Below are 25,329 nucleotides of genomic sequence, written 5' to 3' on the forward strand. Positions count from 1 at the left end.
GAGAGAGAGAGAGGGACCTGCACCCAGGGGAAACCCTCTGGCTCCCCGATACCTGGAGCTTACTCGAGACAAGAGGACACAAACAGTGAACCTGATACGCAACTGGGGAGGAGGAGGAGGAGGAGGAGGAGGTCACCGCACGAGGCTCCCTGTGTTCTAACGATTAATGAGGCGTGATCAGTGCTACCACTTTAAGACAGAAGTGAAAAAAGGTGCCAAATGCAAAGCTCGGAGATCTGTTGCCTCCGCAGGCTCTCAACATGGCGACGACCGGGTGCCAACAGCGCTAACAGCGCTAACAGCGCTGAGCGCTCCACCGGCGCTACACGCCTGCCTGTAAGAGTGTGAAACGGTTACGCTCATGCCGACGGTGCAAACACGCCACAATAGGCCTTTTTCTTCTTCTCTGCGGACGTATTTTGGGGGCGCAGGTGTTCCTCGCGACGGGGAGCCGAGCAGAACCTCGACCGCAGCGCGGCTACACGGAGTCACGTCTTCGGTGGCTTCGCTATTCTCACCTGAGGCTCTTTAGTGGAAGAAAAACCAAAACAATGAAGCATTTTTTTTATCGGGATGTTTCCTTCTTTTCTCAAAGACACTGAAGTGACGGCGACCCTCTTGATGCTCAGCATCGTTTTGCAAAACACTTGCAGAATATGGAGAGACCCCCCCCCCCTGGGACCGAGAAGAGACGTACAGGAACTATTGGAAAGACTTTCGACACTGTGTGTGACACACGGGAGATCTGTGTTGTTCAGACGGAGCTATAAATACAATAATTATGGGCTATTTTTAATCTAATTCGATGTGCGCTTTAGTTGACTGAGCGACGCGGTGAGTGAATGAGAACACGCCGGGTTCCCCGCTCAGGATGCTGGTCTCCAGAGACTCTGCTGAGCGAGACAGATGTGAATCATTCATCATTTATCTCCATCAACCCCCCCCCCCCCCCCCCCCACACTCTCCCCCGACCCATCCAGCATGGGAGGATCAGTGATGATAATAATGATCATTTGTAACTTGTACGTGGTTTAAAATCACCGCTTCAGGTTCAGCTCATACGCAATGATTAACAATAATAATAATTACGTGATGTCTTCTCCAGAGGGAGCTAACAACCCCGATGATGTCACATGTAACCGGGGTTACTTCAGTCCTACTCCGCATGGAGTTTGAGAGACACTGGCATGTATAGGCCTCCAAGGACTGTCGAGTTGCATGATGGGAAATGCTGTAAGGCCCCTGCAACTTTCATTTACTTTCATTTACCATCCGTCACTTTAATGAACACTCGAGTTCAAGTGAAGGTGGAGGAAGCCTCCTCCATCACCTGCTGATGTAATAATACGAATGAATCTACCGCCGCGGCACTCTTCATCCAAGTTACCGCACAGGCTCAGGGGAAATAACATCATCTTCCACTCAGCCTTTCGGCTATTGTCTTTTCTTTTGTTCTGATGTGATCGGGTGTCGTTGCTCCTGAAGCGGCATCACGTGGGCAGAAGCTACGGGACGCTGTGTGAGAAGTTGCACACCTGTGCGTATCGACGCAGAGTGAAGTCTGGAGGAGGAAGAAGACGCCGCAGCTGAAAGCCGCATCCGTATTGTCCGTTTACGCACCGCGCCGCACCGCGCTGCACCGCACCGCGCCGCTACAACTCCTCCGAACACCCGCGGCGCTGCGGTGGAAGTTGCGCGTCGCTCCGCAAAACAACTTCTACCCGCATCAAACAACGCATCCTACTCACTCAGTAGCAGCGCAACAGGCCAGAAGAGGCGGCACGCGGCGCTCATCGGGGACGCCATGCTGACCCGTCCAGTCGTCCTCTCTCCGCCACTCACAAGTTTCAGGGTGAAACCGGGGGGGAAAACCCTCCACCCGTCCCCACCTCCCCAAATAAATACAGAAGTTGTGGTTTCCAGAAGACGAGGCTGAGCCCTCGGTTGTCCCCCCTCCCCGCTCCTTGGCGCTGCTCGAGCTGATCCCCTCCGTCTCCGGTGCAGCTCTGCGCTCCGCTGTGAGAGCATCCAGCGCGCGCTCATCCGCTCCGGTGAAGGAGGAGGAGGGGAGAGGAGGAGGAGGAGGGTCTCTGCTCAGCGTGTCCCCGGTGAGCTGCACGCGAAGAAAGGCCAGGGTGTAGTTGGATGGCTGGTTCAGATCCTTAATTTAGGGAAAGTAACGCGTTACAAAGTAAATGCTGCGTTCAAAACCGACTAAAGTCAAAAGTGATGAAGTATCACCAAATAAATCTAAAAACACACACATATGTACATGTGTGTATATATACATATAGAGATAAACACATGTCTATATAGACATGCACACATATATATATATACACACACATACATATCTACACGTCTTTATATGTGTATATTATATATACATACACATATATATTTGTAGCTGATGACCTACTTTGAATAACTTTATATAGTGTAATCCAGCGGTTCCCAACCTCAGTCTTTAATCATCATTCACACACTGAGGGGGACTTCACCTTCATACAGCACACGGGGTCAAGTCAAGTGCCTTGCCCAAGGGCACATCGACATGGACTGGCGTTGAACCGCCGTGACCACAAGAGGTCCTCGAGCAACAGATCACAACTGGCCACCCACAAATAATGTGCGCTGCAGTGGTCTCCTGCATCAGAGCGAGGCGGTGAGCCTCGACAGACGGACCTCGAGTCTCCTGGCGACACGACGCTGGTGGGAGGAGTTTAAAACGTCAGGTCCTCACGTGACTGTTGAAGGAACGTCGTGAGAACTACAACCTCTGCATTGCGCTGGCGGAGCGTCCGATGCACAGAACCTCTGATCGTCCCCAGGTTCTTCTGAAACAACGAATAAAACACAGTCAACGGGTCTTTTTTAAATTTTTTATTATTCCAAAATGTTTAGGGTGAAATAAAAACTGTAAAAGATACAACATAAGCATCCAAGCAGAACGGAAAGAGAGAACAACATACACTTTAGCCTCAGTTGTTTCACACACACAGCTCCAATACACCGGGGTTCTGGTGGTGGCAGTCAGAGTATCATCTCTCTCTCTTCCCTCTGTTGCGTGGTCATTTTATTGGGCGTCCAAATCAGCGTTCAGATGAGTCAACTTTCATTTAGATTTCTTAGCGACAAACGCGCGCGACGGTAAAAAGAAAAGCGGTCGCTGAGGGAAGACGCTCGATGGGACGCTGCCCGTCGTCTCGAGGCCCGGATGGATCCCGCGGGAACACAATAAGGCACTTGGCTAGACGACCCAGAACTCAACGACTCGAAACACGGAGGGCAAACGGAACAGAACTCTGATCCGACAAATTGGCACAAAAAACGGCCACGAATGATTCTGAATCCCCCCAAAAAAATAACAAGCACCAGAACAAAGAGGACAGACCGGCCGGTGCACATCTGCAGTCCGACCCGGCGGCGCCGCCCGGAGCCGCCTCTACAAACATCTGTAAATAACCTGATGAATGAACGTCGTCTGTAACCGTTTACGTTTAGGAAGTGTTTTTATTATGCATCAGAACTAGTTTGACAACTCTTTAAGCAAAGTATACAAGTCTTACGAACGCTAAATGTTTTATATATATATATGTATATGTATAAATATATATAAAAAAAGAACAGGGGGACACGGAGGAACACATGGGGGGGGGGGGGGTGGTCGACGGGTCAGAGCGGCGCACACATGGACGGCTGCCGCTCGGCCCGGAGCGCCGCCGCAAATATTTGTTCCATTGCAAGAAAAACCAGTTATTTCTCCTCCTGTCATGTGACGTGATCCATGGAGACGTCCCGTTAGGATGACTTGTGAGAAAACAAGGCCAGATGGAGACGCAGCGAGACACGCTCTCCACCCTGAATAACAACGCGGGAACACAATTCAATCAACTTTCAGCGGAGAACTATTCGGCGCGGCGATCCTCCTCGGAGCCGCGAGACGGGTTGGACCCGGCGAGGTCGTCGTCTCCAGCCGAGCAACAAGCAACTGAAAGGAAACGGGCCAAAGACACGAGGCGGCGTCGAGCGTTACGCACTTTGGGTCGCCGGGATTAGCTCCGATGTTGAGTGTAATCCTGCAGCGGCTGGATTCCCCGGCGGCTCCGGCGAGGATTCTGCTCCGTGTTCGACAATAAAGAAAAAAGGCCCGGAAGGAAAAGGAACCGGGCCTCGCGGAACATCCGGACTCGCGTGCACATCTCGAGGGAGCGGCCGCAGGAGGAGCGCCGGGTCACGGCGCCGCCGGGAACGACAGTTCAGCCCCCGGCTGTCGGCACGGCATTCAGGGTTTTCCGTGGTGGGAGATCAAACAATGAGGGGCGACCGGTACCGCTCCGGGGGGGTCAGGGTGAAGGTCTCCAAGAACCTACAGCGGACCGAGAGATGTCCGGACCGTTATTGTGTTATGTCGAGGAAAGAAGAAAAAAAACTAACGGAAACAACGACAGCTTCCATTCCCTAACGCGACACTTCACTAGTGCAGGGGGAGCAGGGGGGGTTGCGTGTCTGACATGCGGGCTGGAGGGATCCGTCATCTTGACCCAGGCAAACTCAGTCACTTCAGAGCCCTCCTCCTCCATCCAACAACAACTGCTGCTCAGAGGTGTGTGTGTGGGGGGGGGGGGGTTCTGGGGTTTGACATGGACTTGCAAAACAATAAATGGACTCGTGTGGCTCCGCTATCTCTGGAGTGGGCGGCCCTCCGGCGCCGCTCCCTCGGCGGGCGCCTAGTGGCTGACGAGCCCCTGCAGCATCATCATGAGGCGCCGCGCCCTCTTGCTGAGCGGGCTGTGGGGGTCCTGCTGCAGGAAGGCGAACAGCTTCGGCCGCACCTGGGCCAACACGGAGGACATGTGGTCTCTGGTCAGCGGGTCGCCGTGGTCCAGATTCATCACGGCGTCCTCCAGGTAGCTGCACGGGGACAGACAAAGGCACCGGTCACATCCCTGTTTACCAGGAGTCTGGAGGCGATCGATCGGGGGATGAACTCGATTGGTGCACTCTCCCCGCTAAAGGAATAACACATACACCTAAAATCTATTCGCAGCATATTAAATTATCTTTAACCCAATTACGTTACACTTAAATAATAATAAACAGACCTGAAGCCGACCAGCCCGTTTTCATATTCCAGAAACAGAACCGGCCGTAGACGACGAGCATCTATATTTCAATCTGAGCGACGAGGCTATTTATGAGTCCGACCGGATCGAAATATGCGTAGTCACGGAAACGGAGCCCCCACAGGCCGGGTCCCCGCTGGCTGCACCGTGGCGTTGGGACAACGACGTGTCCTTCAGAAGTCCCAGCAGTCGCTGCTTTTCTTTTCTCTCTGGGAGTCTTTAAGACGCCAGGGGAAACAGAACAGGGCGGTTCCTTCATCTTGTGCAACGCCTCAGAAAAACACGCCGTGCAACTGTTGCAGTTTCTGCAGACTTTCGCGGCACGGCTCAAAAGTAAATTGACCAAAGTAGACGAGTGAAAAAGTGTTTTGGGATTTATCCTGTTCTCTCTTAAGGAACCCATCCGAACCAGGATGTGCTCCGTCCTCACAACGCCTCAGACTGAACCACTCCCTCCCTCCCTCCCTCCCAGCTGCAACGCAAACGCAGAACCAAACACGTGATCCAGACACAGGATGGAGCTGTAAAGGCCCTCTGATAGAGAAAGAGTGGTGTGTGTGTGTGTGTTCTCCAAGGAGAGACACATCTAAACTAGGGCTGTGAAACGAGTACAATTTTTAATCGGGTTAATCACAGGTTTTTGTGGATTAATCATGATTAATCACATATTACCGATATTCTCGGTATATTTTGTGAGAACATAGAGATTTATGACAAAAGACGGATATATACATTTATACATTCTTCTATACAATGGTGCTGCAACTCAGCAGTTATTTAGCAGTTTTCTTCCATATGGAACATTAATACATCTTCATCCGAAACAGAATGTTTAACCCTCCTGTTGCCTTTCGGGTCAATTTGACCCCATTCAATGTTTAATGTCGGTGTTCTTTGGGGTCAATTTGACCCCAGGCTGTTTTTCACTGTGTCAAACTTATAAGAAATATCAACTTTTTTATATATTTAAAGGGCTATTTAGGTAGTCAACAAACAAACAAAGTACCTCACACTTAAACTTGAGAAACAATATTAATTCTAATAATTTTCTGTAGGTTTTAATTGCTGGGGTCAAATTGACCCCGAGGGTAAAATATGTTAGTAAATGTAAATGTAAAGGAGGGTTAACCTCTTCCACTCCACTGAGGATGCCGGCGTCCTTGAGACCCTCCCCTTCCCTTTAAACGGCTTGCTCACGCAGACCACGTCAATAAACATGGGCATGTTTGGTATCCCAGCATTCAACATATCCTCATCTTTGCAAAGAACATATACATTTTATTTTATTTCGTAATAATTTTTCACAAGAGGAGCCCTAACACACAATGTCTAAAGTCGCGATCAATGCAGCAAGTCGGGTCTTGCAACATTTCGACGGAGAAAACGTACATAATACACTTTCTAAGTAGATGTATTAGCGGAGGTATTAGCGGAAGTACTAGCGGAAGTTAGCAAAGAGCTAGCGGAATCAGAAAAGGTAAAAAGTTGTACAAAAAAACGCGCTGTGGCTTCCCTGACAGTAACGTGTTGAAGCCAGGAGACCGCGCTGTCTTTGCCGGGCCATGAACACGGTGATTTGCTCCGTTTTTGTTTGACTACATTTTATGAGTAACAGTTAGGGGGGTGCTAGTGACTTTTCATGCGAAGACCGGCATCTGAACTCTGCGGCAACCGCGATCGACATATTGAGCACCCCTGCATTAAAACATTGGTGCAAGTGACTTTTTTTCGTCCCGATGTGCGCACACACGCCGGCATCCGGCGAGACGGGGATCGGAGTCGTGTTAACGTGACACGTAGAGACAGAATGACATGCTGCTGGATAGACGACCAACAACAGACGGATTGGAAGCTCATTCTGCGCATGCGTTAAATGCGGTAAAAAAAATAACGAAGTTAAACCTGTAATTTAATTAACTGAGTTAACGCGTTATTTTTCACAGCACTAATCTAAACACATCTCGAGAACACCACAACAAAACCCTTCGTCAGGAAGACAAAGCGACGGGAGAGTGCCAGAGTGAACATCCGTAAAAGCTACGAGGACGCAGCAGCGGCGAGCGTTTAGGAACGCTCCCCGGACGGCCGAGTGAGCGGAGCGGCGTGACGGGGTCAGCAGTTTAGCACCACTTAGCACTCGGGAGACGAGGAATAATGGAGGTGAGATGGGGAGCAAAGGTCAAGGCGGAGGGAGTCGTGCGATGCGTTCACTGCCATCGCGGCGAGAGACTTCACTCAGAATGAGGACGTATCTGAGGAAGACGTCGCTTGTGCAGCTCAGCTTTGTATTTTGTATTAAACCCAAAGCTGCGCAACAAGATTACATCCGACCGCAGCGGTGTGAGACCATGTGTACTGAGAAGTATAGCAGATTATCAATAACTCAGTATTCGTTTCAAGGAAACGTTTCAGGTCAACCAATTACACCGCCGTCCTTGTGGAGAGGAACCCTTCATTATTCTCCAATACCTCAATGCATCGTTATGAAAGTCCAGATCTCCATGACAGAATCCTCAGACATCGTTGAGCCCATTGTCTTCGGTCTGTCATTGTGTTCATATGCAAGTTACACACCGAGCATTTACTCCGGAAAAATAATATCGTTAATGATTTAGTGAAAAGGGGAAATGAAGTGCTGTACCAGAATCATCGTACTCGCGACCCGCTCACCTGATCTTGAGCTCGGAGCGGGTGGTGAGGCTGGAGGAGAGCTGCTGGATGAGCGACAGCAGCACGGGCTGGCTGAGGGGGCACGGGTGCTGCCCGAACACCTGCTGGGAGTCGATGGTCTCGCACACGTAGAGGACCAGGTTCAGATCCGTCGCAGACAGAGCCTGGAAGGGAAGTGAGGGGGGGGGGGGGGGGGGGGAATCAATGCAGCAACTTAAAAGTGAGAGGTTTTCTATCTATATTGTATTTGGCTTCTAAAACTAGACGAGAGAAGTCGTGTCCCTCGCTGATTTCTAATTGTATGAAAACTACAATCTGTGGACGGGTTTATATTAAAGCTTTTTAGATTTTTTTTTCAAGTGTCAATGAAAATGTTCGTGGGTCAAGAACTGAACAATGCACATAAACATGGAGGATGACAAGAAGAAATACTGAACAAATGGAGGGGGGGAAACAGGTCACGGACAAGAGCCATTAGCAGCCACTTAAGAGATGATGGGAGACACGGGTCAGTTCAGGGGTCAGTCTGCTACGGGGGTCCCTCCACCTCGTGAGTAAACACAAGAAATGCGTGTCTGCGAGCGGGACACTGTATACAGGCTGCCTGGGCCGTGTAGTGTGTGTGTGTGTGTGTGTGTGTGTGTGTTACCTGCTGGAAAGCCTGGTTCAGCTGGCCCTGCTGGAGGAGCTGCAGGATGTTGGCCTGCTGCGTCTGGTAGTCGAGGTGCGCCGTGGGGACCGGCGTGCTGGCCGCTGACCTCATCGCCTGCATGATGCTGGAGGTGACCGCCACCTGCTGCTCCTTCATGGCGAGGGTCACCTCCCCTTTGACGATCCGCTGCACGTGGCTAAGAATAGACTCCTGCAGACTGCGGAGGGAAAGCGGCGGGGAGGAGGCAGCGTGAGCAAGAGGGCCGGCCGCCCCACAACGTGCAGTTTCAGCCACTTCCTGCTCTGAGACGGGCTTTTTGGAAGTGTCGTCGCATCTCAACGCTGCCGTGAGCCTCCATTGAATTATAAACGCTTTTACTTTGAATGAGTTTAAAAGAGAAATACAAAAAGATGGGTCCGCGAAGTCTTCCGTTTCCTTTTCAAGATTTGAAAGTTGTAGACGGCCGACTACTTTGTCTCTGCCCTGCCCCCCCCCCCCCCCCCCCGGCAAATCTATGAACTCTAGAGGCCATGAAATTAATTGCAAAGGGAACGGGAGACTCGATCGAATTTATGTTCTTCCATTAGCCTCAGGATTCAGCCGTGCTCGGTCCTGCCCTCCAGCCCCGTTACTCTCCTGCTCGATAGGCAGTGGATAAGGCCAGCGCTCTCTGGCAGAGGCGTCCGCCGATACGCATCTCTGGTATTCAAAACGGCCACTCGGACCGCCACTCAAGGCTCTCCGATCGCTCGCTGCCCGTGACGACCGTCGACCAGGGAGATGTAGGCGAGTGTCGGTGCAGTGCGGTCTCCCCAGGATACGTACTTTCCCACCATCATCTGGATCTGGTGCTGGACCTCTGCGCGCACGTTGGCCGTGATGCTGCTGGTCAGCTGCTCGGTGGAGTTCAGGAAGCTCTCGATGGTCTGCTGCAGTTGGCTGATCACGGGGTCGCGCGCCTCCTGCTCCCTCTGCTTCCTGGCATTCATGTGGCTCTCCAGCTGCAGGATGTCTACGAACGAGTCGGAGGACAATCGGCGAGTCACAACTTCACGAAACAAGAGGCGTGTGGCTTTTCTTACCGTTTTCTTTTTTCTCCTCGATCATTACCTTTATATTTAAAACGGCATTTAACGACTAGTTTTCCTCGGTAGAAGCGGCGCGACAGCATCTGCAGTCGGGCCGTTCATTTTGCAAAAAGCAAACACTCTTAACCCCGTCACCTGGTGTTAATCATTCATCTTCAACACAAAACAAACAACCAGATCCTGAACAGGATTTAATAATTCAGGATTTAATTCCTTGTGATAAAACACGGAAAAATGTAAGTGCTTTCCCCCGGAGAGTAGTCCGCCCTGCTTTGATTATTCCAGCTATTATTTAAGTTCACCGGCATGCGCCTCATATTAAGCTCTCCTTATTTAAAAAGAATTCTGCCGTGTTTTCCTCAACACGCATATTAGTTCAACCCCCGTCATGAACGTGACTATTAGGGGAAGCAATGCATCATGTGGTGATAACATGACACGTGCGCCGACAACAAAGAGGCGATCGGGAGCAGAAATGACACCGCTCCAAAACCCTGAATTTGATGGAGGATTACCTCGGAATTGGAACAAGCTCACAGGAGCACACGCGCTCGGGGGAGTACTGCGGCCTCCCTATTCACTGCAGGGTAACTGTGCGTCTCCCCTATGAGCACATTATCACAGCCGTGGTCAATTCCAGCCGGCAGCTCCTAGAGGTGAGCGCGAGCACAACAAACCGACCGCGCGCCTCGACTCAGTCTGGAGACGCAGCCCTGAGCTTTCTTTTTTTCTTTAAGACGGTTATTTATTACACACCAGATAAACGGACCAATGGCAGACCAACACAGTCAAAATAAAGAGTGTCAAACAGGACGTTGATGAGCTACCAGGAAGCTGCAAGTGACTGAATGGAAAGTGTATTTCTATTGTCAAAAAACAAAATTAATTTGATCAACATGGATAATCCTGGTGTATTGTGCACACACACACACGTTGACCAGTGGATTTCCAGGACTTTAAACCAAATTTCCATAAAGAAACATTTATGAAATCTCGGCACGCACGTGAAGGCACTCCAGGGGGTCCGTCACATTGGTAAAAAACATATTCAAAATTTGCATCCATTAAAAAAAATCATTTAAAAATAGAATGTATGTGTAAGTTCATAAACATAATTGTATATATCGTATTTAGAATCAGACACTGAGGGCACAGCGCTGTGTATTTCAAATGGCTGGTTAGGGGCATGCCGCTGAAAAAGGAACCGCCGCCTTAAATGACACAAATGAATGAGACAATAGTTGATTAAAAGAATAAATATATATATAAATGTTTATTCTTTGAATCAAACTGCGTAAATTAACTACGAAAACTACTAAATGTGAATATAGTTTTTCCAAAACTTTTGATGTAGAATTTTCTTAAAGGACTTTTCCAGGCCTGGAAATAACCATTTTAAAAAGTCGTGACTTTTCCAGGTTTTCCATGACCGTACGAACTCTGATTGTGGCACTTTTTTGGGACAACCCCCCCCCCCCCCCCCCCCCACACACACACATTCTGCTGTTGGATGAATGCCTTACATTCTTGTGTGCCTTGTTTAAAGCTGTCGTTGATCTGTTGGAACATGGACTGGCAGCCTCTCTCAAACACGGGCAGCACGGTGCCCTGGAAGGCGTCTTTGTAGGCCGCCTGGATGGGCCCCTGCAAGGCATCGGCCGCCGCTCGGCCAATAGCGTCCGTTATGTTCTGTGAAACAGGAAGCGGGTTTCGGTGAGTGGTGAGAGAGAGAGTGAGTGAGTGAGTGAGTGAGTGAGTGAGAGAGAGGGCGGCGTCACCAAGACTCGGAACAGGACGGCGATGGGACAGGACGCAGGGCCGGCCACTTGCCTTGGACTTGACCACCTTGCTGACGTTGTCCTTCAGGGTGATCTCCACAGCGGTCAGCTTGGCAGCGATTGTGTTGCTCAGCTGCCCCGTCACCGGGTCCAGACTCTTGGAGATCGCTATAGAGGACGGAATAAGAAAGACAGATTAGCAAGAACACACCAAGCAGACCGGATTCACCTGAACCGCCACGGAGCTGCTGATCAGGAACTGTAAACACCCGTTTCTTAGACCATGTCCTTATCTAATTAGATTTGTCAGCTATCTGTTGCCTCCCCAGTAACCCCCAGTCCCACGCCTCCCCCACCGCATCGGTGAATCATCTTATCCAAGAGGCCGATGGCAGCCGAGGTAAATACAGGCCGAGACGGATAAAACGCTGCCTCCCTAAGATAAGAGGTGCTTTGCAAATCGCCCCAAAACAACTGAAACTGTGAACGCAAATTTCTAAAGTGGATGCCGACAGCTGTCTGAGCTGCACGATGAAACAAAAAGAGACAAAAGAATCTTTGTCTCAACAACTAATTAAAGAACTAAAGAAAATTAAGTGAAGAAATACAAAACACCACCAGGCACTTTCAGGTCAGAAACAGGCCCGGGGTGTTTCAAGTACCTCGGACACGCCGACCACCGATAAAGAAATAAGACTTGTCGACGTGCGTCTCCTGAACACAGCATGCATTTACAAGAGGGGGGAGGAAACACTGGAGGAGAGAAGCCAAGGACACCACCGACTGTAAAGATGTATATTTAAAATCATCTCTGTGCTGCCCAACAACCAAACGGAGCAACGCTGCCATCGTCTGGTCACCGACGTGGGCGACTGCTCTTCAGCGGCCCGCCTGGCCTCGGCGATGGCGGCTCTGGTTCTCGGCGGCATGCGTTTGTGCGCGCGCTCACCTGGCGGGACGGTCTTCTTCATTTCCTCCCGGAGCACCTTGTCCATCCGGTTGGTCAGCACCGTGCTGAGCGTGTCGCTGAGCTGCTGGCCGAGTTGCTCCTGAAGCTGCTGCTGATGATTCTGACTCTCGGCTAGAGCTCGCTCTAGTCGGCGCTCTGAGGTCACCAGGGGTCAAGGCTCGCAATAACATACGTAGAGGGCTCATCGTCGAGGACAGCGTGGGAACTTTTGCAGACATTCATCAGAAAAGACGAGAGCTGGCGCTCACACATAATGAACTTTTCGTGGTGGCAGTTGTTCAATGAGCAGCCTGAAGGATACGCTCTTGTTCCTGGTGGTTGTTGAGGACGTGCTCCACTTGGGCCATGATGGTGCTCTGCATGGCTTCGATCTGACCACGCAGGTCCGTGAGCTCCCTCTGCTGGCTGCGCAGGAGCATCAGCAGCTCGTCCTGCACCTCGGTGTTCATCTGTGGAACGGAGAGTGCGATTAAAAACACGGCGGCAACGCGCTGCTGAAACAGCCAGTTCAACATTAACATCACAGATTTCTAAGAGAACAGCGAGAAAACAAATCATTAGAAAACAAATATTCTTCCATTCAGAGTAACATTGAGCCAGTTAATGAACATAAAAGATCTCTTACCTGTCCAGAGTCCATCTGCCTGGACTGAGACAATTCACTGAGGAGAAAGAATGAGCAAAAAACTTTAACTATAATTTGCAAACCAACGATTCAATGTAAGCAAAAAGTTTAAAATAAATGATTGTCATCGATTCTTATTCTCCGGGATCCAATTAACGTCAAATATCCCTCTAAAACTAACAGAGTATCTGGGAGCTACTAACTATTTCTTTGTGTCGTCTTTGTCTCATCTCGACTATCCTTATAACCCGAGCTGCTCGATAAAGACATTAAAATGTACGATTGAGGGATTGCCTCCACGCCGAGCGCTGATGGAGCTGCTGGTCGCAGCTCACTCGTTTATAAAGACGACCTCACAGGGAGTTCAGCTGCCGTCACCGTAGAATATGACCACAGCTGATGGCACTTTCCTCTAAATTAGTTTGTCGCTGAATTGTTTGCAACCAAACGTCACACACTGTGAGGTACTGTATGAATCGACTTCCCTCGCCATCACACATCAACTCACTTGTCATCTTTCTTCGTCTTCCTCTTCACTTTCGGCGAGGATCGCGGCGACGTCTTCCAGTCCTTAACCGGCAGCCTGTGAGAGGAACGAGAGCCACAGTTTCCTGAGGACGACGCCAGGCTGGCCACCTCGTCGTCAGGGTCACTGGGTCAAACACAGACAGACACGCAGAGAGGGAGACAGGCAGAGTGAGAGACAAAGAGCGAGAGACACGCAGAGAGAGAGAGACAAAGAGTGAGAGACAAAGAGCGAGAGACACGCAGAGTGTGAGACAAAGAGTGAGACACGCAGAGTGTGAGACAAAGAGTGAGAGACAAAGAGTGAGACACGCAGAGTGTGAGACAAAGAGTGAGAGACAAAGAGTGAGACACGCAGAGTGAGAGACAAAGAGTGAGAGACAAAGAGTGAGAGAAACGCAGTGAGAGAAAGAGTGAGACACACAGAGTGTGAGACAAAGAGTGAGAGACAAAGAGTGAGACACGCAGAGTGAGAGACAAAGAGTGAGAGAAACGCAGTGAGAGAAAGAGTGAGAGACAAAGAGAGAGAGACAAAGAGTGAGACACACAGAGTGTGAGACAAAGAGTGAGAGACAAAGAGTGAGACACGCAGAGTGAGAGACAAAGAGTGAGAGACAAAGAGTGAGAGACAAAGAGTGAGAGACACGGCGCGTGTCTTACTTGCATAAACAAAGAGCGGCTCCGTGTTCGTTACCTCTGCTCCGCGCCGGCGTCCTGACTGTCGTTGTGTGCGAGGTGATAGGAGCGCCGGTGGTACGGCGAGCCCAGGTGTCTGTCCTTCGACTCGTCTCTTGAGCTACAACGCGGTGGACACACACCTCGTTCTGATAAACGTTTCTCACACCGCTGCATTTTCGTCAATGCCATGCCATCCGAAGGAGACGTGAGCACAACACGGTTAAGAAAGGTAGAATTGCTTTTCCATAAAGCTGTCAGAGCCTCTAGAAACAACCCGAGGCCATCAGAGGCAAACACGAGAATTTGCCAAAAGGATAACATTAAAACCATTTGCGGGTTTTGTAAATAGTAAACAAAGCTGGTTCACCAGTAACAAGATTTAATTATTCATGAAAACGCAAATGTTACAATCATACAAAAAGTCATACGTCATGGATTTCGCAAGTAAGATTTGTAGAACTTTGTGAAATCCTTAATGGAAATGTTAGCATGTGTTAATTCTTACCATTCCCCAAGGCCGTTGTCCCTGAGACTGTTCCTGGTTTCTCTGGTGATGTCGGGCGCAGCCGGCCACGGTGTGTGGCCAACACCGCCGTCTGGAGACCCCCCCCCGGCCCCGGGGTTCTCCTGCGATAAGGCGTTCTCCAGTAGCGACGGGGTGTGATTGAGTCTGGGCTCGGGCTCCACCGCCCCGCCCACGAGCCCGTCGGCACCGCCGAGCTCGAGAGGCAACAAGCTGCGACAGAAAATAGTTCCGTCAACTTAAAGGGCCACAACTAAGCGCCTGCGAGTTTGTCGACTGGCATTTCTCTACGCTTTGAATTCCTGATGAATATTTAATGCAGGCTCGTTAAGAAGGCACGAGGCCGACGTAAATACTTTGCCGACGGCTTCAGACCTGTGCTCGACGTCAACGTACCCGTTGTTAGCCGTGCGCGGGGAGGTGAGGAGGTGCAGGGCGGATGCGGCGGACGCCATGCTGTCCGTCTGGAGAGCAGAGAGAGGTAGCGGCTCCAGGCTGGACACGAGACCGCGCTGCAGCTGCAGCGTCTGGGACGCGATCTCGGGCATGTCCTGGGACATGGCCGTGGAGGCGGAGGAGATGACGTCGGGGGAGCGGGCCCTGGTCGGAGAGGCCAGGGGGGGCAGGAGGGGAGAGTCCAGAACCTGAGGGCTGTCGAGTGCGAGAGGCCCGCTCGGGGAAGCTAATGGCTGAGGGTGGAGAAGAGGAGCACGGTGAAAGAAACTACAACGACATGCCATGTAGAGCATCAAGAGGCTGGTAGCAGTCAGACTGGGTCCTACCTGAATGTTCTCCAGTCCAGGCATAAGCACACCGGACACCGCCCTCGGGCTGCTGGTGGAGAGCGTCAGGCTGCCGCCGATGTTCTCCGCTCTGCTCGGACTCTGGCTGACTTCGTCCATGGCTCTGCACAGACACACACGTTCACATGTGACCGGGAGATCGTGTGGCTATGTTAATCTAGTGGCGATTTAAAGTCTGTTTGTATAACTCAAGGAAAGAAGCTGATGCAACAATCCATACGATGTTACGAGGACATGGATTATTGCATTACCACGAAGTACAGCTCATGGTCACTATTAATCTCTTCGTAATCCTCGTTACGATCTCATCCCGTCTAAACTGCAAAGAGAAGCCCACCTGTTCGTGGAGTCAGAGTTGCTGCTGAGGGCCGTCACGATGGTCAGACTGCTGGCGCTGCTGCCGGGAGAAGCTGGTACCTGGAATGAGACAAATAAAGTGATTATTGAATAGATGCAATTATAATGAAGTGTTTCTCAAAAACACAACAACATAGAACCTGCATTATGTTCTTGCCATACGTTCTGATGTTCGTCAGGGAACTTTTGGATGGAGAGCCCCATGAATTCCCAAACTGAACTTAACTAGAGCCACATGGAGAAAATTGCGATTGGTCACATCTCGACCAAATGTTAATGTCAGGCACATAAAAAGTTGCCGTCAGCGATTCTTATCCCCGAGTACACTTTATGTCCAATACAGCTATATTATGAATCTCCTACTTCCCGTTATCTCCCAGCCACTCACTGCTTTATCTCTGGATCAGTCAAAGATAAAGAGTCCACAGTTTGCATAGACTGTGGACTACCAGGGTTACGACCTTGTGTCTGCCGAGTGCCAGTAGCAGCTCAATATGCAGGACGACAGAGCTATTCGTGAAGGAAAAGATGTTGCTAGGCAACATGCAAAAATAGTTTGAGGCATGTTGTTTGACTCTTTTGTAAACTGGCTGATGTCGGAGTTTCACTCCAGCATGCAGGCAGGTTGTTATTGAAAGAGAGAGAGAAGCAGTGGACGAGGCTCGGGAGAGAGAGAGAGATGTTACCGAAGTGCTGGGTGTCATGAAGGCATCGGGAGTCATCAGCTTGGTGCGACTGCTGGCACCCGAGTTTGACAGGAAGTCAGTGGTAGCAGGAAGTGATGGGATCTTCCTGAGGTCGGTCTGGGAGCCACTTCCTGATTCCTTGTCGGAGCTCTGGTCAGTGAGATGGTCTGAGAACCCTGATGGACACACAACATGTTGAGGAGTGTGGCGGTATTTGGCATACAAAGAAAGCACGAACACAAAGTGCACTAGGGAGACGTGTCATTGTATTCAATGTTGAGTTAAATCAACTCGACACCATTTGTATGGTAGGAAACCATCAGATTCATCAACGTGTGTCCTTGCCAGTTGCGATTTGAAATCTTGGGACTGTGACTCACCAAAACCATCCTGAGGCTCAGAGTTGGTCAAGAAGAGTGTGGAACTCAAGTTGGGCTGAAACCAGATCTGGACATCCTGCAGACTCCTGAAAACACAAACACACTAAATTAAGACCCTTGGTGATCTAGACTCTACAAATACGCATCCATAACTCCACAATCACAGAAATGTATGACATTTGAAACGGCGTGATTCACTCAACTTGACAGTTACAAATGGAAAGCTAGTCTTTGGTCATTTGGTATTTTCTAGTATTGAATGTCTTTAACCAAACTGCCCCTTGGGGACAAAAAAGCCCGATTCAAGCCAACACGACCGTAACACAGGCATCAAACTGTAGGAAGAAACTTACTTGGTGTGGACACAGTAAAGTTTAATTTGGATCCCAGACTTGGACTCTGTTGGTCCTTGAGTTCCCTCTGGAAAAAAACACACACACACACACAGTAATGCTGTGTTAATAGGATCTTTATAAACAGGTGCTGTTGATAATATGCATCCCCTGCTCCACTGCATTTCACTTCACAACAAGTAGTTGCTGATGTTCGTAGGCGTGAGCACCGGTACCGATAGTACAGCTATGTCGCGTATCCGGTTATCTGGTGTTTGGCAGAGATTCAGGAAATATACAACGAGTCAAATTGAGAGTTAATGTGAGAGTTCAAATGTTGTAGGTCAGCTCGCTGCATGTTCTGCACAGTCACTCCAGATTTGTTTCATTTCCTGAATATTTCCGGATCGGGTGAGATGGTGTCAAGTGACAACTTTGTTGAATAAATTTGTTTTGCAACATGTAAACCATTAGCTACGGTATCATCTTAAACCACTTTGTACGACGGCGTTTGATGAAACGTTATCTATGGCAATCTCAGAACACGGCTAGTTCTGGGTAACATTTAGCTCGTCATCAGAGTGGTGGTGTAGTGTGCCGTATTCCTACTCATTGCTCTCCTTCCACAGGGATAAACGAAACATTCGTTTCAGAGCCGTCAACATTTTTTTAATCATAATACATTTTAGAGGAAAAGAGATTATTAGTTGACACCTTTCTAAAAGTGGATGATTTAGCATTATTTTTGTCTACGTACACTTATTACCAATATCATCTGTAATGTCCCCTCGTTATGCAGCAGCAGTCCCAACAAGTTTTTTAAAAAAGAAAAAAAGCCGACAGCAAATAAAATGGCTTGTTTTAAAGTTAGCCGTGTGTGAAAAAAAAAAAGCAATATATTGATAGAAAATATAGAATATAGTCGTAACAGGAACGATCAAAAGATTTGTGAAGAGAGGTGTGTGTTGCGAGTGTGCGTGCACACCTGCTGTCATGCTCTCACTCTCCTCCTCTGCAGGGAGGACCTCGGTGTGGCGCAATCGGCAGTGGGCGACATCCCGGACCCCGAAGCTGAGCACGGGGTGGGTCAGCAAGAACTCGGACACCGCTGTGAAACTGGCCTTCCCTTTGTCCAGGTCCTGCCGGAGCTCCATCACGTACAGGACCTGGAGAACGACGTCAGCAGAGTGTGAAGCAGGGCGCGAGATAAAGGGCCAACGTGGGCCACGGACAGCCCGGACCCGGGCTGACTGACGGAGTGGCTCTTTAAACGACAGCCAGTCAAACGGGCTCTCTCAGATGCGGCAAACCCAAAGAGGATTTCATTTAATTAGACTTTCGAGACCAGCAGGACCACCGGCGCTTCTGGGCCTTTACGAGAAGCTGTGACGAACTCAGTCTTAATGTGAAACAAGAAGAGTGAATTAATCCCCCGGTATGAACCGGGTCATGCTCGCTTGTCTGGAAAAAGACTGAATGACTACTAAACAGTTTTCCCGAAAGCAGCGATTTCTTATTTAAAGTTCTCTTTTTTCTTTGTCACTGTATAAAATTGTTGTGACCTATAGAATAATCACAGCCTCATGACCACAAACTAGAGACTACGGGGCATTCAGGGTCTTTCTAAGCAGTTTCCACAACAGAAGTGTTCGCCATCCAATCTGCAAAAAAATCTAATTCTCGCAGTAATCTTTAAATGTCCTACGTTGTAGATACCAACGGGTGTTTCTATAGTGTTGCTCAGGGTCCTGGGGTCTTTATGGGTCCATTTTTATATCCTTGAGTGGTCCATTTTTTTTTACATTTACATTTAGCAGCAAATCTGTGAAACAGATCCAACCCATCAGTCATGGGACTGGCCACCATAATGTTCTCTGCACTTTTAAACTTTCACAATGTATCTTAATTACTTGTAGGTTAAGTTAATAGATTAATTATTTGGCTCGACACACTGCGCTGCATCTCAAATTAATCAGCTTCGTCAGCTTCTAGATGATGTACACGCGGCACATCCTGTTGACCTGCGATCTCCCATAAAAAGGTCAACAATGGGTCTGTGTGGGTCTCATACTGGCTTCAAATGCACACATTCATTCAGCCTTAATGGATGTATTGGAAGCATCTAAATGATGAAGGAGTAACATTGGCAGTTGATATTCGTAAAGAACAATTATTTATGAACATCGGCTAAACCACAGAGCTGAAAACATTGTGCTGACCTTCCTCTGGACGTCGGTGAGGACCAGAAACTCGGAAGCGAGGTCCAGACTGGCCTTCAGACTCGGCAGAACTGACGAGTTGAACAGATCTGGGGAAAACCTACGGGATGAGAAATAAACAGCACCATTCGTGACATTGAACATCAATGTGAATAAAAGAGATGCGCTTCAGACAGCAGCAATAATCATCCACAAAGCTCTGGACCCGGGAACAACTTTTGACCGGTGTGAGGCATTTAGTAAGATACGCCTAATGTATCTTAGAGTATATAATAATAGAGTGTATAGTAATACTCATCCCTTATTACACAGGAAGGAGTTCATAAAAAGGTCTTATAGAAGTATAATGATGGATTTCAGCAATAACCTGATGGTCTGTAAGCAGGTCCAGGAAACTGTGCACCACATTTTCAACTCCTGGTTCTGATCCGCTCCAGTTATAAGGAACCGCCAGAAAGGAACACTACAAAGAGGAGAGGAGGAGAGGAATGTGAAGAGAGCAACAGCCTGAGAGTGGTGTGCGTGTGCACAGGTGTGTACTAACTCGGGGTCCTGTCTTTTGTGGTTGTCACAGAAGAGAAGGCAGGACAGGGGCCGTCCTCCGTGAGGCCGCAATTCGTGAAGACACCTGGACAACGGAGGAGGGTAAAGAAAAGTTTTTTAAAATGATGCCAAAGTGGGGGAGACTAAAGGTCAGTAAGTGACACAATACATTGTGGATCTAGTGTTTTAGTTTCTTCCGGAAAATCCGTCTCAACATTTTACACGTCAGGATGAAGTCTGAAAGTAAAAGCGTCCTCGCGTACCTCGGCTTGTCTTGAACCCCTTCGATGTAGATCTGCCAGAACTTGATGTAGCCGTCGTGGCTGGCCGTGGCCAACACCGTTCCATCTGGAGACAAGGCCCCCTCACTGACTCGCTGCAGGGGCCCCAACATACACAATCAGTACTGCAAGGGGTGCGTAACACACCGCATACCACTTTGGACTTGTAGGTGAAAATACACTTTATTAATACAAAATGTGTTTACGTTCTTGCGGAAGACAATCATGCAACTGTACTGCTATTAAATTAGTACTTGACGGTTTAAGCACTATTCAACGCCTCCTACCTGGGTATGTCCATCGATTTGGATGAGGCCTTCTTTTACGTCAGCTTCATCTACGGGCCAGCTGCTGTGGTTGGCTCTCAACACCTCCAGGTCCCACACCTCAGCCTGGACGGAGAGAAAGAATTAAAATTAGAAAAGGCAAAGTTCCCACTTGTCTTTCTCCGGATTAGACTGACGAAAAAAAGAAGATGAAAAGAACCACATTCATACCAGGTCTTCGTGGAGAAGGGCGAGGGTCTGGCTGGTGTCGTCCTGGTTGTCCTCATCCTGGATGAACGGGCACCAGATGAGGCGGCGGTAGGAGCTCAGCGGAGAGTCTTCTGGCCGTCGGATGTGAACCACGATCTGATCACTGTAGCGAGCGCGGGTTGAGGACAATGAGACGAAAGACCATTTGCAAACTTCAGCGATTGCTGTGCCAGAGCAGGCTGTGCCATCATGTTGGGTTGTGTTCAACCACCAGGCAGGTTGGGCTGCTGCGAGAGACTATTTGCACTTCAAAGGCCCACCAAAAAAACACAAGATGAAAGACACAAGTCAAGCAGTAACTACCACCACTCTGGAGACACACACAGCCCTGCACAGCCGCCGACACACTCCCTTTGAAGCTCTTCCACATGTCAGGATACAGTATCTTGCTCCCAGTGCAGGTGAGCTGCCAGACCATCAGGTTGCCCGCCTCGTCGACACAGCCCAGCAGCGAGGAGTCGAGGTGGGCAAAAGCCAGATCTGTGACCGCTCCGGTGAAGCCCTTCAGCAGCGAGCGCTCAGTGAAGCTCACGCTCAGGACGCGGATCATTGCGTGGTTGTTGGCTCCTGAGGGAACGGACGTTTATTTTTAGATGACAGGATTGAACAGGGAACCTGGGCTGTCACAGCAGTTTGAGTTATGCAGCTACACACAGGCGTTTGATCCCAGTATGTCAAAATGTTGTCAAAAGTAGAAGGACGGGATAATATTGGAAGACTAGAACTAGAACTGTGGCCCTCAGTCATGCTCAGCACACAAACACAGCGGTTGTCTTCAGAAATACTTTCAAATAAGGAAATAGTTCCTTTGAAAACTGTAGGAAGTGAGGTGGGCGTTATCCAGAGTAACAAGGTCACCAGCTCTGTCGCATCTTTCAACGCTTCAGCAGCGGAGACAAAAACCCATTCAGCTACACTTTATTCAAGTCGTTAAACACAACAAACAAGTGAGAAAGAAAATGTAATGTTACAGGGTCACACACATGTTGACCAATGGATTTCCATGACTTTAAAACAAATTTCCATGACCAAACATTTTGTGAAATCTGTGTATACACGAGTAAATACCTTAAATTACACAAATGAATGAGAAAATAGTCTGATTAAAAACAAAATTATATAAATGTATATTCTTTTAATCAAACTGCGTAAAATGAACATATGAATATAACAAATTTCCATTACTTTTCCAAAACCTTTGGGATTTAATTTTTCTCAAGGACTTTTTCAGGCCTCGAAATAACTTTTAAAATCCCATGACTCTTCCGGGTTTTCCATGACCGTATGACCCCTGATGTGTTGACACAATATTAGAACTCAAAAGGGTATGGCATGGTAAGGCAGGGTGTGGTTGATACCACTGCATTCATTTAAGACATCAGGAAAAGTAAATAGAATGGATGAAAAACTACAGAAAATATATTTCCGATTCATTAAAAATGTATAATTAAATAAAAAGTCCACGTGGCATTTGATGTCCTATATACAGATATTAGATTTTTTTTTTGGTACATTATATTTAAACATTGTTTTGGGGTTCTCTCAAGGAGTTTTTTGTGCAGCTGGTGAGTTCATTGGTTGACTCCATCCTTCTGGGTAGATCCCACCACCCACAGTTAAAGTGCTGCAAAGTTAAAACTGATGCTTCCCGCGGGATTCCAATCATCTAGCAAAGTGAAACACGCACAGCAACAACTCACAGGAAGGGCTCCTATTACAACAGAGTCATACTTAAAGTATTAGTAAAATGGAATTTCGTTCTGTTTTTATCGGCTAAGGATTGCGGTACCTTTCTACCATGAGTACACCATTCAGCACGAATGCTTATTCACTGTATTTTGATTTTTTTATTAAAAGCTTCAATTCAAATATATATTTAAATCATTCAATGTACATCCATGGTTACGATGTATCTACAGCTAAAGGTTTAAAACAACCTGTGGGAGCAGTTCTTCTTGTTAAATATCTCAAGAGTTATTTAATGTTTGGATGTTTCAGGACTCTCACCTCTGATGGCGTAAGCCAGGAAGGAGTTGGACACGGCGATCAGTCTGCCATAATAATACTTGTGTTCCCAGTCGTACTTGGCAACAGGTTGAATCTTCACCTGAGTGGAGAAAAACAAATATACCATTCAAAATAAATTAAAGATCTCTTTGAAAAGATCATTATGACTTGCATCCAGGAGGCTGTGGCTTTCCAGAGCCAATTCAAAATAAAGCATACAAATGTTTACTCCAGTGATAACTTGCATGTTTAAAAAATAAATAAATAATACTTCTTACCTTGTTACTGCCACGAGCCTTGCTGTTGATGCTGGTATCCTGACTTGCCACTATCTCCACGTTGTTGGAGGTGATGGGGATACAGGTGGAGCCATCGTCACCAGAAAGGCAGCTGAAATTAAAGGACGCAGATTTAAGTTAAAAATGGATTTGGTTAAAGATAAAGTGCTTCAAGAATATATATATATATATATATTTTAAATGATCATATTCAAACAAAAGAGATAGCACTTTGATTATGTTTAATGTGCTAAAGTTAGTGGCTGATTGGAAGAACCAACGTACATTATCTGACACTCCTGAGTGCTGCAGAGGTCTGTGGAGATGGGTCTGGTGGAGTCCGACATGGTTGACCGGTCGGTGCCTCCCAGAAGGCCGGCTGCTCCCAATAAACCATTCAGCTCTCCATTAAATGATGGCATTCTCAGGCCATCACTTGATGCATCTGTTTAGAAGCATTGAATGCAGTGGTCACAGGAAACACTGGACAAAGATACAAATACTAAATCCTGCAGGAGAATTCACAACATGCAAAGAGATGGTTAATCTGGAAGTGTATTCCTATGTTATGTTAACAGTGCTCTCCACCCAATACAGTCATACAACTATATGTATAATATGCAAATAAGTGTAAAAGAAATAAACGTTAAAACTTTTATCATTCACATTTTGAAGATAGTTTTACTCATTAGTCTTTGTAATGCAAGTCCCACCAGAATGAAATCAATATTCCAGGAAAGTTTGGATAACCACCTCCTCCTTTGATTTTCACTGGTGAGGTGGTTCTTTTAAATGATTAAAGTGCCAATAAATACAAAAATGTATACATTGTTCAGCTATAGTCGTCTTTAATGCATCCAATTATTTATTTTTACCCGTTAATATATTCCTTAGAGAAAGCCAAATAGTGTCAGCCAGATGTTAATCACACCAGTCTACCTTACAAACACATTTTTTCCACACGCACATGTCGGTGCGTCAGAGGAAAACAACAGGTAGGACTCTACAGCTTTTAAATATCGTCTAGAGAGTTGATGTTTTCCTACTCCAAAGCACTTGTTGAAACGCCTGCTGGCTCACAGCAGCCACTGGGACACTTCCATCTCACAGCCGTGATTAATGTGATCAATTACACCTGTGTGCACCTGCAACGACAAATCAACATGCCTGCTGCGCAAAACTCCCGTGGGTATGAAGTAGGAGCCGTCTGAGTAGCTCGCCATCGTGTGGAACAGTTAGCTATGTGAATATGGTGGATTCCCCCAAACAACGTTACTCTGGAGCACGATTGAGTCCAGGCATTGGGAGGGGAGCCATGTTTTACTTTTTCCCTCTATCCATACATCCTCCCTAGAGCCAGTAGTAAGCGTTAGTTCCCAGGTTACAACACTAATATGTTGACAGGTGCAAGGTTTTGTTAAAGAGCGCGTTGACTCTGCGGCGGAAACAACAAACGGAGCTGAAAGGAGCGCGTTGAGCGCGGCAAGGAACACCGACCGTCTACGCAGTTATGGAGGCTCGAGCTAGCTCTGGATAGCCGTGACATGATCACGGCTAACTCACCGATTCGGTTCAAAAAGAGCCACCGAGCTTCGCCTTCCGCGAAGTCACAAATGAGCAGGTGCTGTTGAGATCATTTCGATAAAAAGGGAACATTACGCATGAGTCGCCCGGCAGCCACACGCCCAGCTGTCCCAACCCAGTAAACAGACTGAGGCATGTCGCTAGCTGAGGCTCGGGACGTCACGTTAGCTCAGTTAACGCTATAAAAAAGAAACACTTTGGCGCGCTAACTTCAACACGTGTGCCGCCCCGCGAAAGTCAGACAGAAAATACACGTGTGAAACCTATAGACATGCAAACTGTGCTTCCCCGCGACGGGGTGGCTGTTCGTTAGCGGGTCGCGGCGCCGCTGTTGAGCCAACTCACGTTAGCTAGGTACCAATGTCGCCGGTTAGCTCGTGAGGCTCGCGCTCCACTAGCGGCTGCGGCCTAAGCTAGCGCAGCCGCTCTTCGTTTCCCGGTCCCGACTTACCGGTGTTGTTCCCGGGGCGGTCGAGCTTGAGGATGTCCCGGAGATGCTGGGTCGCACCCTTAATGTCTATACTAGAATTGGACGCCATGTGGGGGGGGGGGGAGGGGAAACTGGGTTAATTGAGGGAGAAGAGAATACTTTCTTGTTTGATGCGACGCTGTCAGTGTTCCCTTCGTTCACCCAGAGGAACCGTCTAAACTTCCGTTATGTCCACGTCAAACGCTCCGGCTCGTGTCT

At 48.3% G+C, this 25,329-nt stretch overlaps 2 protein-coding genes across 4 annotated transcripts in view; both read right to left on the reverse strand.

Annotated features, from left to right (window-relative positions):
- Positions 1-1,914, reverse strand: part of nrn1la (neuritin 1-like a) — a 62,955-nt gene extending 61,041 nt beyond the window's left edge. Inside the window, exon 1 of the mRNA XM_056417715.1 lies at positions 1,749-1,914. Within this exon, the coding sequence (XP_056273690.1) occupies positions 1,749-1,806 (58 nt within the window). The 5' untranslated portion in view covers positions 1,807-1,914. The remainder of the gene's footprint in view (positions 1-1,748) is intronic.
- A 954-nt stretch (positions 1,915-2,868) lies between these two features.
- edc4 (enhancer of mRNA decapping 4) lies at positions 2,869-25,267 on the reverse strand. Of its 3 annotated transcripts, XM_056417730.1 has the most exons (30): positions 25,093-25,267; positions 23,343-23,502; positions 23,058-23,169; positions 22,780-22,879; positions 21,153-21,339; positions 20,734-20,875; positions 20,524-20,628; positions 20,219-20,331; positions 19,957-20,040; positions 19,780-19,875; positions 19,413-19,512; positions 18,179-18,359; positions 17,215-17,281; positions 16,862-16,947; positions 16,482-16,657; positions 15,776-15,855; positions 15,418-15,541; positions 15,032-15,324; positions 14,618-14,848; positions 14,129-14,230; positions 13,418-13,561; positions 12,910-12,946; positions 12,586-12,733; positions 12,264-12,419; positions 11,367-11,482; positions 11,060-11,225; positions 9,274-9,460; positions 8,446-8,665; positions 7,797-7,960; positions 2,869-4,914 (listed from the first exon to the last, which is right to left on the reverse strand). In XM_056417730.1, exons 1-30 carry the CDS (start codon positions 25,178-25,180, stop codon positions 4,731-4,733), a joined length of 4,149 nt encoding a protein of 1,382 aa, XP_056273705.1. In that variant the 5' UTR covers positions 25,181-25,267; the 3' UTR covers positions 2,869-4,730. The 3 variants fall into 3 exon arrangements, with proteins under 3 accessions (XP_056273705.1, XP_056273704.1, XP_056273703.1); XM_056417729.1 differs by having other exon boundaries at positions 13,418-13,492; positions 19,780-20,040; XM_056417728.1 differs by having other exon boundaries at positions 19,780-20,040.
- Between the last annotated feature and the right edge of the window lie 62 nt (positions 25,268-25,329).

This window comes from Pseudoliparis swirei, chromosome 6, assembly GCF_029220125.1.
Source record: "Pseudoliparis swirei isolate HS2019 ecotype Mariana Trench chromosome 6, NWPU_hadal_v1, whole genome shotgun sequence".
In the NCBI taxonomy this organism is placed as follows: Eukaryota; Metazoa; Chordata; class Actinopteri; order Perciformes; family Liparidae; genus Pseudoliparis; species Pseudoliparis swirei.

Bases quoted from the DNA above. Each gene is read 5' to 3' on its own strand.
- edc4 (XM_056417728.1), bottom strand. From the start codon at position 25,180: ATGGCGTCCAATTCTAGTATAGACATTAAGGGTGCGACCCAGCATCTC. The intron at 20,876-21,152 runs GTATCCTGACAT...CGCTCGCTACAG, and splicing joins TGCACTGGGAGCAAGATACT to TGATCAGATCGTGGTTCACA. The intron at 14,231-14,617 runs GTAAGAATTAAC...ACCGCGTTGTAG, and splicing joins GACAACGGCCTTGGGGAATG to CTCAAGAGACGAGTCGAAGG.